This window comes from Aquarana catesbeiana, linkage group LG07, assembly GCF_042186555.1.
Source record: "Aquarana catesbeiana isolate 2022-GZ linkage group LG07, ASM4218655v1, whole genome shotgun sequence".
Lineage (NCBI taxonomy): Eukaryota > Metazoa > Chordata > Amphibia > Anura > Ranidae > Aquarana > Aquarana catesbeiana.
This window is the reverse complement of record NC_133330.1, coordinates 111,104,371-111,121,066: the sequence shown is the minus strand read 5'-3', so window position 1 is coordinate 111,121,066 and position 16,696 is coordinate 111,104,371. Positions and strand designations below refer to the sequence as shown.

Here is a 16,696-nt window from a genome sequence, read left to right as displayed (position 1 = left end):
ATGAATATCTCCTAAACTTGCACCATTTAGGAGATATTCACTGTATCAGCATGTGCCGACGACATCGGCACATGCGCTCTGAAGAAACAGCTTGCTCGTACCGTTTCTTCAGCTGCTATGCTGTTACTGGCTGCTCCCGCGGGCATGCACTGGTGTGATGTCATCGCGGCTCCGGCCAATCACAGTGCCGGAGCCTGCAAACCCAGAAATTACTCTGGTAGACACGTCGCCGGTCACGGCGTTGTGCCCGGACTTGCTGCGGGGGCTTCAATCTAAGGTAAGTATTTAATAATGAGCTAGTATGCTATGCATGCTAACTCATTATGCCTTTGTCTTGCAGGTTTTTTTATTTTATTTTTTTTTCCTTGGGTTTACAACCACTTTAACCACTTACAGCCCGACATATTTGCCTGCTTTAATGACCAGGCCGTTTTTTGCGATACGGCACTGCATCGCTTTAACTGACAATTGCGTAGTCGTGCGGCGCTGTTATAAAACAAAATTGATGTCCTTTTTTTTCCCACAAATAGAGCTTACTTTTGGTGGTATTTGATCACCTCTGAGGTTTTTATTTTTTGCGCTATAAAAAAAAGAGCGACAATTTTGAAAAAAAAAAAATTTCTACTTGTTGCTGTAATATCGCCAAAAAATGTTTTTAAAAATCAAATTTTTTCATCAATTTTGGCCAATATATATTCTACATATTTTTTGGTAAAAAAATTCACAGTAAGCGTATATTGATTGGTTTGCGCAAAAGTTATAGCGTCTACAATCTATGGGATTTATGGCTTTTTTTTTTTTTTTTTTAACTAGTAATGGCGGTGATCAGCGATTTTTAGCGGTGCTGCGACATTGTGGAGGACAGATCGGACAATTTTGACACATTTTTGGGACCACTGACATTTATACAGCGATCAGTGCTATAAAAATGCAATGATTACTGTATAAATGTCACTAGCAGGGAAGGGGTTAACACTAGGGGCTGATCAAGGGGTTGAATGTGTTCCCTAGTTTGCATTTCTAACTGTGGGGGGATGGAACTGACTAGAGGAGGAGACATATCCGTTGTTCCTAGCTAGTAGGAACAGACTATCTGTCTCTCCTCTCTGAACAGGGATTTGTGTGTTTACACACACGTCCCTGTTCTGGCTCTCGTGCCCGCGATCGCGCGCATCTGTTCCCCTGCCGTGCAGCGGGTGCGCCTGCTATAGGTATTTAAAGGGCCGATGTACAGCTACGATGGTCCGCGGGATTGTGCCGTCCTGCTGCAGTATAATGACGGCGGATGGTTGGCAAGTGGTTAAAGGATACGTTCACCTTTTTTGTTCATTTTTTTTTTTCTTCTAAATTCCAACCCCCCTATGTACCAATATAGCATTAATGTACTTATTTTGCAAAAATATCAAAGCTTTCCATTAAATCTACAGACACTTACTTCACTTGTCCTCATAAATGTTTCCAAACATATCAATTAGTAATGCCTTACTTCCTGGACAGACTAGAGGTCATGACACAGGAAGGAGTTGACCAGCAGACCTCATTAGCATACACCTTGCATCATCCACCCTACTACCTACCCACCCATTCTCAGCTGCACGTTTTTTTTTTTAAATGAAATGCAATCAATCAGTGATCACCCTCCTCACTAAATACACAATATACAATCAGATTGCATAGTGTATGGCCATCGTTATGCAAGTACATAGGAGGGGAGTGGACAGAAACACTCAGCTGTCAAGCCCCGTTCACATATCTTCATAGCGGGAACTCGCATTCTCACATGCGTTTTTTTTTGGGGGGGGTGTTTAGGATCATTTTCACTCATCACGCATAGGGCAGCCCATCCACCTGAATGGGCTGCCCTGCACGCAGCAATCGCCCCAAAGAAGCTTCAGGGCTTTTTTTTTTTTTTTTTAGATCGGAGCTTAGTGCAGTTTTTTACTGTGATTTTTGGTGCAGCACATTTCTGAAATGCAAGGAAATGCACAGATGTGAATGGAGCCTCATTGTTCTTGTGGTATCGCACAACTTTTACTTTCAGGCCCCATTCACATTTAGCATAGCGGGAGCGCACATTTTGTGGCTCGTTTTTTTCTGTGACACACATAGGACAGCCTGTTTATTTTAATTGGCTGCACTACATGTTGCTCATGGGAAATTTTGGCGTTTTGTCTGATTCGTGTTTTTTACGGTGAATTTTGAAGCATTTGCCACTCGTTTGTTTCACATGGCAAAATGTGTAATTGCTTCTGTGTTTGGTGTGCCACTGAAAGCAACTAGTAATTTTAGGTGTATAAAGGTGGCCATACACTATACAATCTGATTGTACAAACATCCATGAGGACAGTGAAGAAAGTGTCTGTAGAATTAATGGAAAGCTTTGATATTTATGCAAAAGTTATATCTTCTAAGTCTGGAAGATTTTTTAATGGCTGCTGAAGGATCTCTGAGGTTATTTGTTTCATAAAGTTAATTGAAACATATTGACTCTTTGTGCTAATCTAGATAATTATGTTGTGACTGCTCTTGAAAGTTTAAAGGAGGCAGTGATGCTGTTTGTACACTGATGCTATGTTTGGAAAACACTGCACCATCCTGCTTCAGCCTAAACATATTGTAATTCTGTTTTTCAGTAACTGCGCTGTAAATATTAAAACAAAACTTGGAGCGATCGGTTTAAAATATATAATTTTTATGTGCACATTGTCTTTGTAATCTGAGACTTTTAAGAATTTTTTTATTCGTGTTTACTTGGTATTTGACATGGTCTTAAATCGTCTCCTTAATAGGAATTAAAGTGTAAAACTGTACCCAAAGTGTCGTATAGTTGCTGTAATTAAAATGTAACTCTTATACTTGCTCTGTTTTTGCTTTTATTCAAAGTGACTTCAGTGATTCAGAGTGATTCTTCTTTCAAAATATTTTTTTTTTTTTTTTATTTTTTTATGAGTAAACTTCGTCTATTTTCTGGACCTAGCAGAAGTGGAACACTGCTTGAACACTTGAAAATATCTACTATTCTACAACTGAATTTGAATGATTTTCTGGAGGAAATGTTCTCTTCTTTTTGAAGAGAGAATTATGGATAATGGATTTGTAAACCTTTTTCAAACTCCCTACTTTTTTTTTTTTTTTTGACCTTGTATATGGCTGAACTGGACAAACTCCTAATACAGGTCTAAATAGAAGCAGAAGCAGTGAGGACCACAGCACCTTCTCATATAAAACCGATTATAGATCTGAATGATCAGCATCCCTGAGAACCGCAGCATTTTCCCATATACGATGGATGGTAGCCTTGAAATGAAATTGCACTGTAAAGTTAAGGCTGAACTCCAGGCAAAAACTATTTACCCAGTTAGGATTTTTGTGTGTGTGTGTGTGTGTGTCTCTATATATATATATATATATATATATATATATATTCTATCAGTATCTCACAAAAGTTAGTACACCCCTCAAATGTTTGTAAATATTTTGTTATATCTTTTCATGTGACAACACTGAAGAAATGACACTTTTCTAAATTGTAAAGTAGTGAGTGTACAGCTTGTATAACAGCGTAAATTTTCTGTCCCCTCAAAATAACTCGGCACAGACATTAATGTCTAAACCACTGGCAACAAAAGTGAAAATGTCCAAATTAGGCCCAAAGATCACTGCCTTAACCCTCTTGGACATGGAGTTCACCAGAGCTTCACAGGTTGCCACTGAAGTCCTATTCCACTCCTCCATGACAACAACATGGAGCTGGTGGATGTTAGAGACCTTGCGCTCCCCCACCCTCTATTTGAAGATGCCCCACATTTGCTTAATAGAGTTTAGGTCTGGAGACATGCTTGGCCAGTCCATCACCTTTACCCTCAGCTTCTTTAGCAAGGCAGTGGTCGTCTTGGAGGTGTGTTTGGGGGTCGTTATCATGTTGGAATACTGCCCTGCGGCCCAGTCTCCAAAGGGGGGGGGGGGGGGGATCATGCTCTACTCTAAGGCATGTTCTGAGTGGAACCTGTCCTGTTAAAACGCTGTATGGTCTTGGCCACCATGCTGCAGCTCAGTTTCAGGGTCTTGGCAATCTTCTTATAGCCTAGGCCATCTTTATATAGATCAACAATTCCTTTTTTTCAGATCCTCGGAGAGTTCTTTGCCATGAGGTGCCATGTTGAACTTCCAGTGGCCAGTATGAGAGTGAAAGCGATATCATCAAATTCAACACACCTGCTCCCCATTCACACATGAGACCTTGTAACACTAACGAGTCACATGACACTGGAGAGGGAAATGGCTAATTGGACCCAATTTGGACATTTTCACTTAGGGGTGTACCCACATTTGTTGCCAGTGGTTTAGACATTAATGGCTGTGTGTTGTGTTATTTTGAGGGGACAGCAAATTTACATTGTTATACAAGCTGTACACTCACTACTTTACATTTTAGCAAAGTGTAATTTCTTCAGTGTTGTCACATGAAAAGATATAATAAAATATTTACAAAAATGTGAGGAGTGTACTCACTTTTGTGAGATACTGTATACATACACACAGTATATACATTTTTTATTTCTTTTTGTAGTGCTAGTGTAAGTTCTCTAATTTGACCGAATAGCCTTCTGTAATCTAAGAAATTGGATGTAGTTGTATTGTCTGGCAGATGTGCCTGGATTACAAGGCTTGCTATAATAATTACATATCCTTTCATAGGCAAACCGTTTACACATGTCATTCAACTGTTTATCTAGCTCTGCGTAGTTCAGCTTCAATTCATAGTATAAAAAAAAAATTCTACTGTTCTGCCTGACCCGCATAATAATTTGTGTGAAGTTGTGTACATGCTAATCTCATTTTTATTCTGTTTTTGTCAAAGCTAGTTAGTAAGAACCAAAGCCCATCAACATTGTAAAGGACAATTGCATTCAGTGGAAATCCTAAGCAATAATGCCTTTGATTTCCCCGACGTTGGAAGTTAATTGCTATATGGAATGCATTGCTTTTTTTTTTTTTAAATATGGCTTTGTTGTAGTGGAGCCTACGGAAAAAGGATGTTGCCTGGGATAGACTTTTTCTACTATAGGCCCAACCTTTAAACCTTCCAGCTGGTGTATCCAAAACAGAAAACCTGTAAGCAGGTTTTCATTCCTGAATGGTTGAATGAAGATTGACATGTTACAAAGCATTTCTGGTGCTCTTGCATTGGCATCTATAATTCAAACCTTGCAAATGGCCTAAATCTAGCATTCTCTTGACGGAGTTAAACTGCAGTTCCGTATAATATTAAACAAAGAAAATGCTGTGGTTGGAGGATCTTTAGGGACCTCCTAGCTATCGCTACAGAACAGCTTCCTAGATAGTCAATGATATAGCAGACAATGAAAGATGACATTATGTGGTACAGCTATGAGAATCGATTTGATTTTAGGCTGTCCAACTGTTTTAGATTTTTGTCTTTTTTGTGGTATGTGTGCTTCTTTGACCCGCTTAATATAAATAACAGTTTCAATGTGTGTTAGTTTTTATTTTTCATTCATCTATTTTGTGTAATTTTTTCATTTATTTTTGTACTTGCAGTGACATTTTCATACTATGTTTCAGTTGTGCTTTCTGCCTCCTAGTAGTGTACAGAAATTTGTGCTGTACTGTTTTCCCTTTCTTAATGGCAGGTTGTCAGTCTGTTCAAATTAATAAAGACGACAACATTTTATATCCAGTAACTTCTATCTGCAGTCCTTTTTTATAAAGGATGTCCGTTGCATTTGTCTGACTTGCATATAGCCACGTTGGGGGAGGGGGGGGAGGTAGAAACATCTGTGTGTGGAAACATACATATTAACCATTTTTAAAGTTTTACCTCGGGTACACTACCTGAAAAGACAGCTTCCCTGCTATAGTCGGCGTTCTGACGGACAGCAAAATAAATCCTGTTTAGCCACCTGAACTGTGTGTTGAGCAAGTTAGCAGCCTTGTTTTGAGAGTTTAATAATGTCATTTTGCAAGAGGCACAACCTGTATATGTAGCGCACAAATATGGCTGCTTCCATATCTGTTTTCAGTGCTTTAAACCGTACAATTATGTACTCTATGTGACTTTCATTTTTGATATGCTTGCTGTACAATATTATAATATGATGTATGTTTGCAGTTTTGGCCAGCTTTAGTCTTGGAAACCAGTCGGTCTTCCTAGTCAACACAAACTGCAGCCAGCGGGCTGAATGAAAAAAAGTAAAAAGCAAACGGATTCCTCCATCCATATTCCATACAAATGAGGTAAATAGAGGAATTCTCTCTCAGGGGATTCTGACAGTGGCACTCCTCCACTGTCAAAATACACTGAACAGTTGGCTGCAGCTGCTAATCAAGAAGTTTCCCAACATTCTCCTTCAACAGAAGTCTTTTGGTGATGGGCATAAGCATCAAAAGCTTTGTCATGCACACAATTTCATTTAGACAAAAACACAACTTTAGTTGGCAGTACTAAGCAGAAATCTCATCTCTCTTTAATGAGCCAAATGGTTGCTTCCGTGTTTGTGTATGTACTTTATTTACAGACAATATTGACGCAAAGCATTAAGACAGCAGTTTTCCTTTTTAGGGCCATTTCAACATAGATGACTTTCACCTTCTAATGGTTTGCATTATGGAAAATCTCTCGGTTTAGTGATGTATAGCTTGAAAACAAGAATGATCATGGCTCCTAATAATCCATTTGTTTTAATATGAAATTTATATATATATATATATATATATATATATATATATATATATATATATATATATATATATATATATATATATATATATATATATATATATATATATATATATATATATATATATACACATATATGTATAATTTAAAAAATAATAGTTTTGTACAGTATAAAATGTATTAATGCAGACTGGCCATTTTAATATAGATGTTAAACTGCAAAAAAACTCTTGATCTATTTGTTAGTAAAATTAAACCTGTTTCCAGAACCATATGAAGTTTTTCTTCATTATGACTGACAGCTGTGTAGAATTGTTTTACAGTGTTCGTTGTCCATAGTTTACATTTCATTAAGACATAAAAGTGAAGTATGGTGTGTTTTTTTTTTTTTTTTTGTGTTGATATTCATACTTAGGTGGATGCAGCATCAGACCGATGCTGCAGCTATCCCCTTGCGTCTCTGCACTGAGAACCGAGCCACCGAACACCGCCGATGGCTCGGTTCTCACTCCTCCCCGAGCGGAGAGCTGCTGACTGTTAGTCAGCATCTCTCCTGCTCTATTCCTCCATGCTCATTGGAGCGCTGAGCTGTTGAGGGGCGGGGAGCGGCCATCTCAGTGGCTCGCTGAGACTACCATCAGTCAAGGCACCTGGCGGATCCAGACTTCTTAAGTTGGGATGACTCACTACCTCGACTAATTGCAGTGATGTCAGCGGAGAGCGGCCTTCAGACCAGTCTTCGCTGAAAACGGGTCACAGGCGTGCAAAACGAATTGCACTCCTGTGACCCTTAGGAGAAGCGCAGCCTAAAAAGCTCAGGCTGGACTTCTCATTTTTAAAGGATTACTAAATTCAAGAGCAAAATTTACAGCAGCTTATAGTTCTTAGATGTGGTGCCTGCATTAGTTTTCTTTTTCAAGCTAAAAACATTTTGAAAAATACTTTTTGCCAGAAATGTGTTCAGCTGCACTGAATAATATTTTCCTTCCTAGTTGTATAAATTACCAATTGCCTTTCCCCCAATGTAGGGAAGAGGAAGAGATATGGACAAGTTCATAGTCGATAGCTGGAGAGCAGATTGTAGTAACAACCTTGGTTCCCTCCATAGTTTCATTGAATGAATGATGTAGTCACCCAGGGACAGGAAGTCTTTTTTTCTGTATTACCAGGTGAAATTAAAGCAAGAAAGCTTGAATAAGCTGCAATATATTACATTTTTGGTCATGGGTTTAGATACAGTTTTAAAATATTAAAAAACACGGGTCATTCTGAGATAGAGAGATAGAGATATATATAATATTAGGGCTGGGGGAAAAAAATAGATTTAAATCTTGAATCGAGTTGAGAGGTCAAATCGATTCAAAATTTAAGCAAATCGTTTTCTTTTTAGATTTTTTTTTTTTCACCGCGTCGGTCCTGAGGCGCTGCGGGCATGAGTTTTTAGGCTTTATTTATGATTACATACTAGCCAATTTTCGTTTAGGAGCATGTATTGCTGTGGAGGTATGAATTTTGTGGTAATTTTATTGTACATCTTGCGCTGCCTTAAGAGTTATGTATAGGTGCATCACATAGGGTTATTGCCCAGCAGTGGTTTTGATGAATTTCCATTTCACCCAGTTCATATTCTCTACTTTTATCCTTTGTTTAATGCATAGCTTTGTAGCTTTAATTTTACAATTTTCATTTTATAAAGATAGCGTATGCACCAAATCCATATGGTGTTGAAACAGCATAAGGATTGGTGCATTAAAACAATCGGAAGTGTGTGTGTGTGTGGTAATTGCTCATGCATTTGAGACAATGAATTGACTTACACAGCGCAGCTCAATGGCTGCACTTACGTCATTGCACCTTCTGATTGGTCGCAAGCTATGTCATTTCTTTAAATAGCAGCCCCCGACTTAGTAGATCACGCCCTCAGACGAAGTCCGGAAGTGACGAAACGCACCAGACGTGATCTACCGGAAGTGACATATGCGCTCCACGAGCTGAAGAACCAGGAAACATACCACTGCTGTACACAGCGGAGGTCCTTTTTGTTTAGCTGACGTTTGCAGCTACATACAGGCACAGTGCTTTTTTTTGCTTTATGGTTATTGTAATTTGGTATGCATATATGGTTAAGTGGGGGCATTTTAGAATAAAGGTTTTATGTTTTAAACAATATCACACTATGTGGACATTCCATTTCTCCCCTATGGCTCAATCCGAGCGCCAAATAGCGTGACTGGCACCTGGTGGACGTTTGAGTTAGAGCAGTGGAGAAGCTTTTTATGAACCAGGGCTCATTATAACTGTATTTCTGGTGAGTGCATCCCCATAGGGGAAGTTATCCCTCGCGTGCTGTTATTACATGCTGGAAGTACCCTACACGGAATGCAGTGAAAGTGATATCCAAATCTTCTCCATTGCCCACATCATCCTATGCATCAACTGAACTTATTAAACCTGCCTTTGTTTGAGCAGTTAGAGCGCTGCTGCAATATTGAAAGAGACTTTAAGTTTTTGTATATTGCCTTCTTGATTTTTGATGTGATTTTTGAGCAGCTGCTTTTAGTAACTTTATGACATAATTTTACATTTATATTGTTAAACTAATGATAATAGTAATAAAATATATTCTATCACAGGAATCTCATATCCTTAGGCGCAGAGCGGTGTTTCATTAGGCATATATTACAAAAGTATGGTATAACAGAAATTACATCAAGAAATGTACTTAAGGAGTTAAAGGAATAATGCAAGCTTTACAAAGATGCCAACAACTTAAGTGTATGACTACAAAACACATCTGCTATATCAGTTTTCAGTAGGTAATAAAATAATGTATTTGTACAGTGCTAAGTAGCAGCATTTAGCCGAAGTTCAGTATTAACGATTAGACCCTATGCACGCAGGGCATTAGAAAAAATGAGCTGCAAAGCCACTACCAACGCCAGGAAAAAGCGGCGGTAAAAATTCACTTTTTGTAGCTTTTTGCATTGGCGTTAATGCGCGTTTAGCTTTTAGCAGCGTTTCTCTGCCTCTCTTCAAATTCAGTGGTTCCCATTGATTTGAATAGAAGTTGGATCACGATGATCCAACTTGAGTGCGACTTGTGCTCTGAAGATCTTGAAGGGGAACCCCACGCCAAAATGGAAAAAAAAAGTGTGCCCCCCCATACCAGGCCCTTTGAGTCTGGTATGGACCTTGAAAGGGAACCCACGCCAAAATGGGGGGAAAAAAGACCATTCAGTCGGGGTTGGATTTTTGAGGGGAATCCTCATGCCCCCCCCAAAAAAAAACCAGTGTGGGGTCACCCCAAAATCAGTACAAGACCCTTATCCAAGCATGCAGCCTGACAGGTCAGGAAGGGGGGGGGTGAGTGACCATACCAGGCCACACTCCCTCAAAAGTGTTTTTTTTTTTTTTTTTTTAAGTTTACGAGAAAATTTGGTGAATAAGTAATTTTTCTCCTTCACTGATAGGCTGCACTGATGAGGCAGTAATATGCAGCACTGATGGGTGGCACTGATCTGCATTACTGATGAGCACTGATAGGTGGCAATGATGGGTGGCACAAATGAGCAGGCAATGAAAGGCAGCACTGACTGGCATGACTGATGGGCACAAATTGGCATCACTGCATTGACTGGCATCACTGTTGGGGCTGCACTGATAATCATGGCACTGATCATCAGTGCCCTGAATATCTGTACAGGTCTCACCTGTGAGGAGATGCCGCTCACCTCTTCTCACACTCGGTCAATGTGAGGCGAGGAAAGGCAATAAACGGCATTTCCATGTTTACATGTGATCAGCTGTGATTGGACACAGTTGATCACATGGGTAAAGAGCCACATCATTGGCTCTTTACCGAGATCGAGGTTGCGCCATGTCCCAGGGACACGGAGCCTCCCCAAATGCCACGCCCGGTGAGACTGGGGCGACGTCATGAACAAGAGGATCATTTGTCTATACGGTGTAGCGAAAGTGTACAGAACTGTGCTTGCTATCCCGTGAGCTCTATGATGCCATATGAATCTAATAAAAACCCTTTGTAGGTTGCATAACTGGATCATGGTAATCACAACAGGCAAAGTCTCAAAGTATAGCAGCTTCGGGGGAATAGCCATTTTAAGGGCTGCTATGCGGCCTACTAAGGAAAAGTTATAGGTGTTCCACTGTCTTATCAACTTATAGATTTCCTGAAATAAAGGTGGGTAATTAGCTTTATATAGTTCAGAATATGTAATATTGAGTGGGTTGAAAATGGTGCCTAGTGTAATGTTTTTTTAAAACATAGCTGCCCCTTTAAGAAAGTGTAAACACTGAACCGTATAAAAAAATCAAATGTAAAGGTGTTGCTACTAAAAACATCAAGGTGAATAATACAAATTGGATATGAACAGTATTGCGAAAAAACAAGTGTGATTGAAAAAGCAAATAAATAAAGTCCAAAGTGACAATGTCAACACCATAAATAGATGTGAGTCTTCTGGTTTGATGTTCCTTCAAAAGGCTTCACCACGAGTGCTCATGAGGTAGATGGCAACTCACCAAAGGTGTCTGACTACTTTTTACAGTACAAATTTTGAGTGTAGCCTCATGTAATCAAAAATAATAATTTGTTAAGAACGTACCATCATCCAAATTAATATACAAGAACAAGGAAGAGTGGGATCAAAGGGACAGTGGCTGATGTTGGCCCGATCATGATCCCACCCTGGAAAAGACTGGACTATATCGGTACAGATAAATAACAATGAACAGTTGAGTAAAAGGATTTATTACAAAGAAAGAAATTACATAGTGTACTTGTTAAAATTGCAAAAACAGAGGCTCAGAGTTGCCCAAGAGGCATCTGTTGTTACAGGGTATAGAATGGTCTGGTTCTCGACTAGTTTCGCGGTATTACCGCTTCCTCAGGAGGACCAATCTATGAGAAAGATAGTACATAATAATGCAGACAATATGCATACAAAAATATAATACAGCATGTAGAAGAAACATCATAAGAGGTAAATAAGGAAGTGGCTTACCCTATATCTAGGTGAATATGTGCGGCACCCAGCTGCCCAAACATAACTCCCCCGCGGCGGACAAGGGGGATTGTGCGAAGTTCCCTGAATGGATAACAAAATGGCAATTGAGGGGTCTGATATGTTAGCTGGTTGAGGGTAAAAGAGGGGGAGGATAGTCATTGGTATAAAAGGGGGGAGATAATTAGGGGCAAGAGGGAAAGAAAGGAAAAAGGATAAGGAAAGAGGAGGGGGGTAAGATGGGGGAAGGAAAATAGGAAAGGGAAATTGGGATGGGGGGGAGGGGAAAAGAGGGTAGAAGGGGGAGGGGAACAACAGGGAAGGGGGGGAGAGGGGAAGGGACAAGAGGGTAGTAGGGAGGGAGAATGGACAGGGGGGGGGCATAAAGAGGGGGGGGGGGGAGGGGAGGTAAACCAGGGGAGGGGAGGGAACGGGAGGTATGGGGGGGGGGGAAAGGGGAGGGAAGGGCCGGGAGGATCAGGAAAGAGGAAACGGGAGGGGGGAGAGGAGGGGGGGGAGGGAACAAGATGGGACAGACAGGGCATAGAACCAGGGGAGGAAAGGAGGGGTAAAATTGCCCGCACCCTCGCTATGACATTGAGGCATACGTTGTAGCTTACCATGGTAAGAGGTGATAAAGTACCAAGCCACATACAGGCTTCTTGATAGCGCAGGGGTCGGATGGCCCGTAGGGAGCAGGAGCACCCACTATGTCCACCAGATGGGGCATCAAAGGGGGGACACGGGTGTGGGAGCCCAACAGTGTAAGGGGATATCCACAGGGTAATATGGAAGTCTGTCAATAAAAACGTATCGCATATAACATGAGATACAGGGTAGTATCCGTGAGACGGTATCAATAATAGATAACGTGGGATAAGGATAGTATCCGAGGGTAAAATTAAGGACAAACATACCCAAAAGGATCCCCGGTAGGATAACGAATGCATCCCTTCCATCCAAACCCACGTGTGCAACTTTTAGTGGGGAGAGCCGCACTGCTCACCCAGAAGGCCCGAGGGCCCATTAAGTGAGCTCCCCAACCCGGAAACGCCCACGACGCCGCCGTCCGGCGGCGTCTGACGTCACCATCTGGCGGCGCCTGACGTTGCCGGGTCAGTTTCTCCGCACTGCGCAGGTGCGCGACCAGCGCTACTGCGCAAGCGCGTTCAAGGCGAGCCAATGGGCGGAGAGCCCAGGGAATAAACGATTGACCTCATCCCTGCCAGGAGAGACACAAGTCCGCCGCTAGGGGAGGCATAGGCAGCCAGGAACCACATCAGGCACCCAGGGAACGCCACAAAAGTAAAACAACAATGAAATAATGATAAAAAAGAACATAAATAATGTAAACAATTACAGATAAAATTGGGTATAAGTGGCAGTGTGAATGCCACAATAACAATTACGGTGTTTGGTAAACACTGAGGAAATTGACACTCCATAAACGGCACAGATAACAAGGGGAACCCACTAACGGGGGCCATTGTGTAAGGTGAAGGGGGTAGTGCACTAGGAATGGTAATTAGTAGGTAAAAAAGTGAGGAACCGCAGCCATGGATGATCACTGGACTGCGGGCACGTTCTGGGTGATGGGAAGTATGTGAACTAAACAGTTGGGAAAGTAATAAAGTGAATGGAATGGTGAAGAGTGAAGGACAGTAATGATAGAACAGGTGCATTAGGGGTGAAAGGGTGTGCCATGAAAGTGAGAAATAATAAGGGTGATGTAGTGTAATGACGACCCACAAAGGGGAGGCCATGTGATTTAATTGGTGAAGGGTATCTCAAGGAGGTTGAATTGGGGATGCAATGGCACAGGAGGCAGGTATCACCACACAGTGCTACATTCAGGTTGGTACAAAAATATAGTTACAAATAATGCCATGATATAATAATATGATGAGTTGAATGCAAAGGAAGAGTAGTTAACGTGGGTAAAATTCAGCTGAGGATTATAAATGTGGGTAACAGAAACAATCACAGTTCCCTTCCAGTTCTCTTCCCTCTTGCCCCTAATTATCTCCCCCCTTTTATACCAATGACTATCCTCCCCCTCTTTTACCCTCAACCAGCTAACATATCAGACCCCTCAATTGCCATTTTGTTATCCATTCAGGGAACTTCGCACAATCCCCCTTGTCCGCCGCGGGGGAGTTATGTTTGGGCAGCTGGGTGCCGCACATATTCACCTAGATATAGGGTAAGCCACTTCCTTATTTACCTCTTATGATGTTTCTTCTACATGCTGTATTATATTTTTGTATGCATATTGTCTGCATTATTATGTACTATCTTTCTCATAGATTGGTCCTCCTGAGGAAGCGGTAATACCGCGAAACTAGTCGAGAACCAGACCATTCTATACCCTGTAACAACAGATGCCTCTTGGGCAACTCTGAGCCTCTGTTTTTGCAATTTTAACAAGTACACTATGTAATTTCTTTCTTTGTAATAAATCCTTTTACTCAACTGTTCATTGTTATTTATCTGTACCGATATAGTCCAGTCTTTTCCAGGGTGGGATCATGATCGGGCCAACATCAGCCACTGTCCCTTTGATCCCACTCTTCCTTGTTCTTGTATACTTTTTACAGTAGGTCAAAATGCGCTTAGATTGAATGGACCAGAGGAATCCTAGGTAGGTATTTCTCCACGGTGTAACCCCCTCCAGAGGACGGCTGAGGATAAGGGAACAGACTCCACCAAGGACAAACAAAAATAATTTTTTTTTGTTTTTTTTTTTTAAATGTTTAAAAAGAAACGAACAAAAATTTTTTCCACTCACATGTGACTGTGCTATGCCCAGCACTAAGGTGTCTAAAGCATGTGCGGATGAATATATTGGAATCACAGCAGCATGTGATCCATGCCTTGTTCTGGATATACCAAAAGGTTGCTACATAGAGGACCCGGAAGTGACGGGTCCGCACTTCTACGTACGTTTCACTGTACTGGCATCACCGGGAAGGGACGAACTGCCATTTCCTGTTTGCTTTTATAATGCACAAAAGGGTGCGATTGGCTAGGGTCCCTAAACATGGAAATTTGAGGATAAAAAAAGGAATCTACGAATCTACCTCATTCCCGGATATCATCTGCCCATGCCGCACACACCTAATAAACAATTGCAACTAACAATGTAAAAACCTTAAGGGCACTTTCACACTAGCAGTGCCCGGGCGTCGGCAGTAAATCGCCATTATTTTTATCGGCGCTTTACTGTCTTTGCAGCACTTTTTCGGCCGCTAGCGGGGCAGTTTTAACCCCTGCTAATGGATGAAAAAGGGTTAAAAGCGCCAGCAAAGCACCACTTCGGCGGCGCTGCCCATTGATTTCAATGAGCAGGGGCGCTGTAGGAGCGGTGTATAAACCGCTCCTACAGCTCCTCAAAGATGCTGCTTGCATCAATACAATACAATCAATCTCAGTTCACCACTCTTCTTCACAAAGAAGAAACCAGCACCAGCAGGAGACGAGGATTTGCGGATGAAAACCTTAAGAAAATGCGTCTGCAACATACTCCTCCATGGCCTTATCCTCCAAGACCGACAAAGTGTAAACCCGGCCACGAGGGGGTATGGCACCAGGTTGAAGGTCAATTGCGCAATCATACGACCGGTGTGGAGGCAAACTACCGGCTTGACCTTTGTCAAAGACATCGGTAAAATAACGGTACTCCTGCGGCAGGGAGGAGAGTGAAGAGGTGCACAAGACCTTGGCTACCTTCTGGAAGCATGTCTTACTGAATTATGGCGACCAGGAGTGAACCTCAGCGCGGAGCCATTCAAAAGAGGGGTTGTGCCTCTGTAACCAAGGATAACCAATGACCAGCGGAAACTTAGGTGAGGAAATAACTTTGAATTGGATTATTTCATGGTGAAGAGCCACTACGGCCATGGACGATGGAAAAGTCTCATGAGTCACATGGGCAGGCTGTAGAGGTCTACTGTCAAGAGCCTCAATGACAAGTGGAGTGTCACGCAGCTGCAGCGGAATCTAGTGCTTCGATACAAAGGCACCATCAATGAACAGGCCGGCAGCCCGTGTCGATTAGATCCTGTATCTCTATGGACGACTCAGCCCAAGAAAGGGTAACCAAAACCAAGGGCTTATCCTTCTGGATAACTGGGGATGAAACAATGCTACTTAAGGTCTGTCCGTGACAGAACCTCAAGGTTCGGGCGTTCCCTGGATGGATAGGACAAGACTTCAAAAAGTGACCTCCCTGGCCACAATAAAGGCACAATCTCTCTCTCCTCCTAAGGCATCCGCAGAGAGACGCGTGAAGCCCAAGTGCATGGGTTCACCTTCACTGACAGACTCGGTACCAGGAGGCAAGGGTGGAACTGCAAAGCTCGGAGACAAACGTACAGGAGACTTCCGCAAGCGCTTCTTAAGAGTCTTTCTGAGTCAAAGAACATTCACAGGGTCTGTAAAGTAAATAGACATCCACCATATAGCATGAGGACAAGCCTATACTATCTAGTCAATCTAATATTGGTCTGTTAAACATGAATCTACCTGCAGCAGCTTTGCCATCAGAATTTTAGGGCCAACCAAACAAATTTCTAGCCTGGAGAGGGAGAGGCCAAGGGACAAGCAAGGCCCTATGGCTGCAACTATGGGCCTGATCTGGCAGAATGATCCGTCTGGCCATCAACAAAGATGACCGCGGCCGCCACTGGCGCATGCGTCCAGTACCCGCATCACAAGGACGCGTCCGTCCGGGTCGGGTGTAATTGTGCATGCCCAGGAGGCACCCCGTGTTGAGAACGGGCCAGTGAGGTGAGGACTTGTTTTATACAATCCTTATCTCTGAGTGAACTTACCCCAGTAATACTTTTTTACATTCTGATTTCTTATCTCTTGCATAGTTACATAGTAGGTGAGGTTGAAAAAAGACACAAGTCCATCAAGTCCAACCTATGTGTGCGATTATATGTCAGTATTACATTGTATATCCCAGTAT

The 16,696-nt window shown here is 41.9% G+C and overlaps 1 protein-coding gene across 3 annotated transcripts in view; it reads left to right on the top strand.

Moving 5' to 3' along the window:
• The window catches only part of TEF (TEF transcription factor, PAR bZIP family member), a 170,311-nt gene that overhangs the window by 99,877 nt on the left and 53,738 nt on the right, over positions 1 to 16,696 (top strand). For 2 of the 3 annotated variants that reach the window (XM_073592633.1, XM_073592629.1), the window contains exon 5: positions 2,884 to 5,705. The exons of the other annotated variant lie outside the window; for it this stretch is intronic. In XM_073592633.1, the coding sequence (XP_073448734.1) occupies positions 2,884 to 2,905 (22 nt within the window). In that variant the 3' untranslated portion in view covers positions 2,906 to 5,705. Of the gene's footprint in view, positions 1 to 2,883; positions 5,706 to 16,696 lie in introns of those variants that run through there. 3 annotated transcript variants of the gene reach the window in all.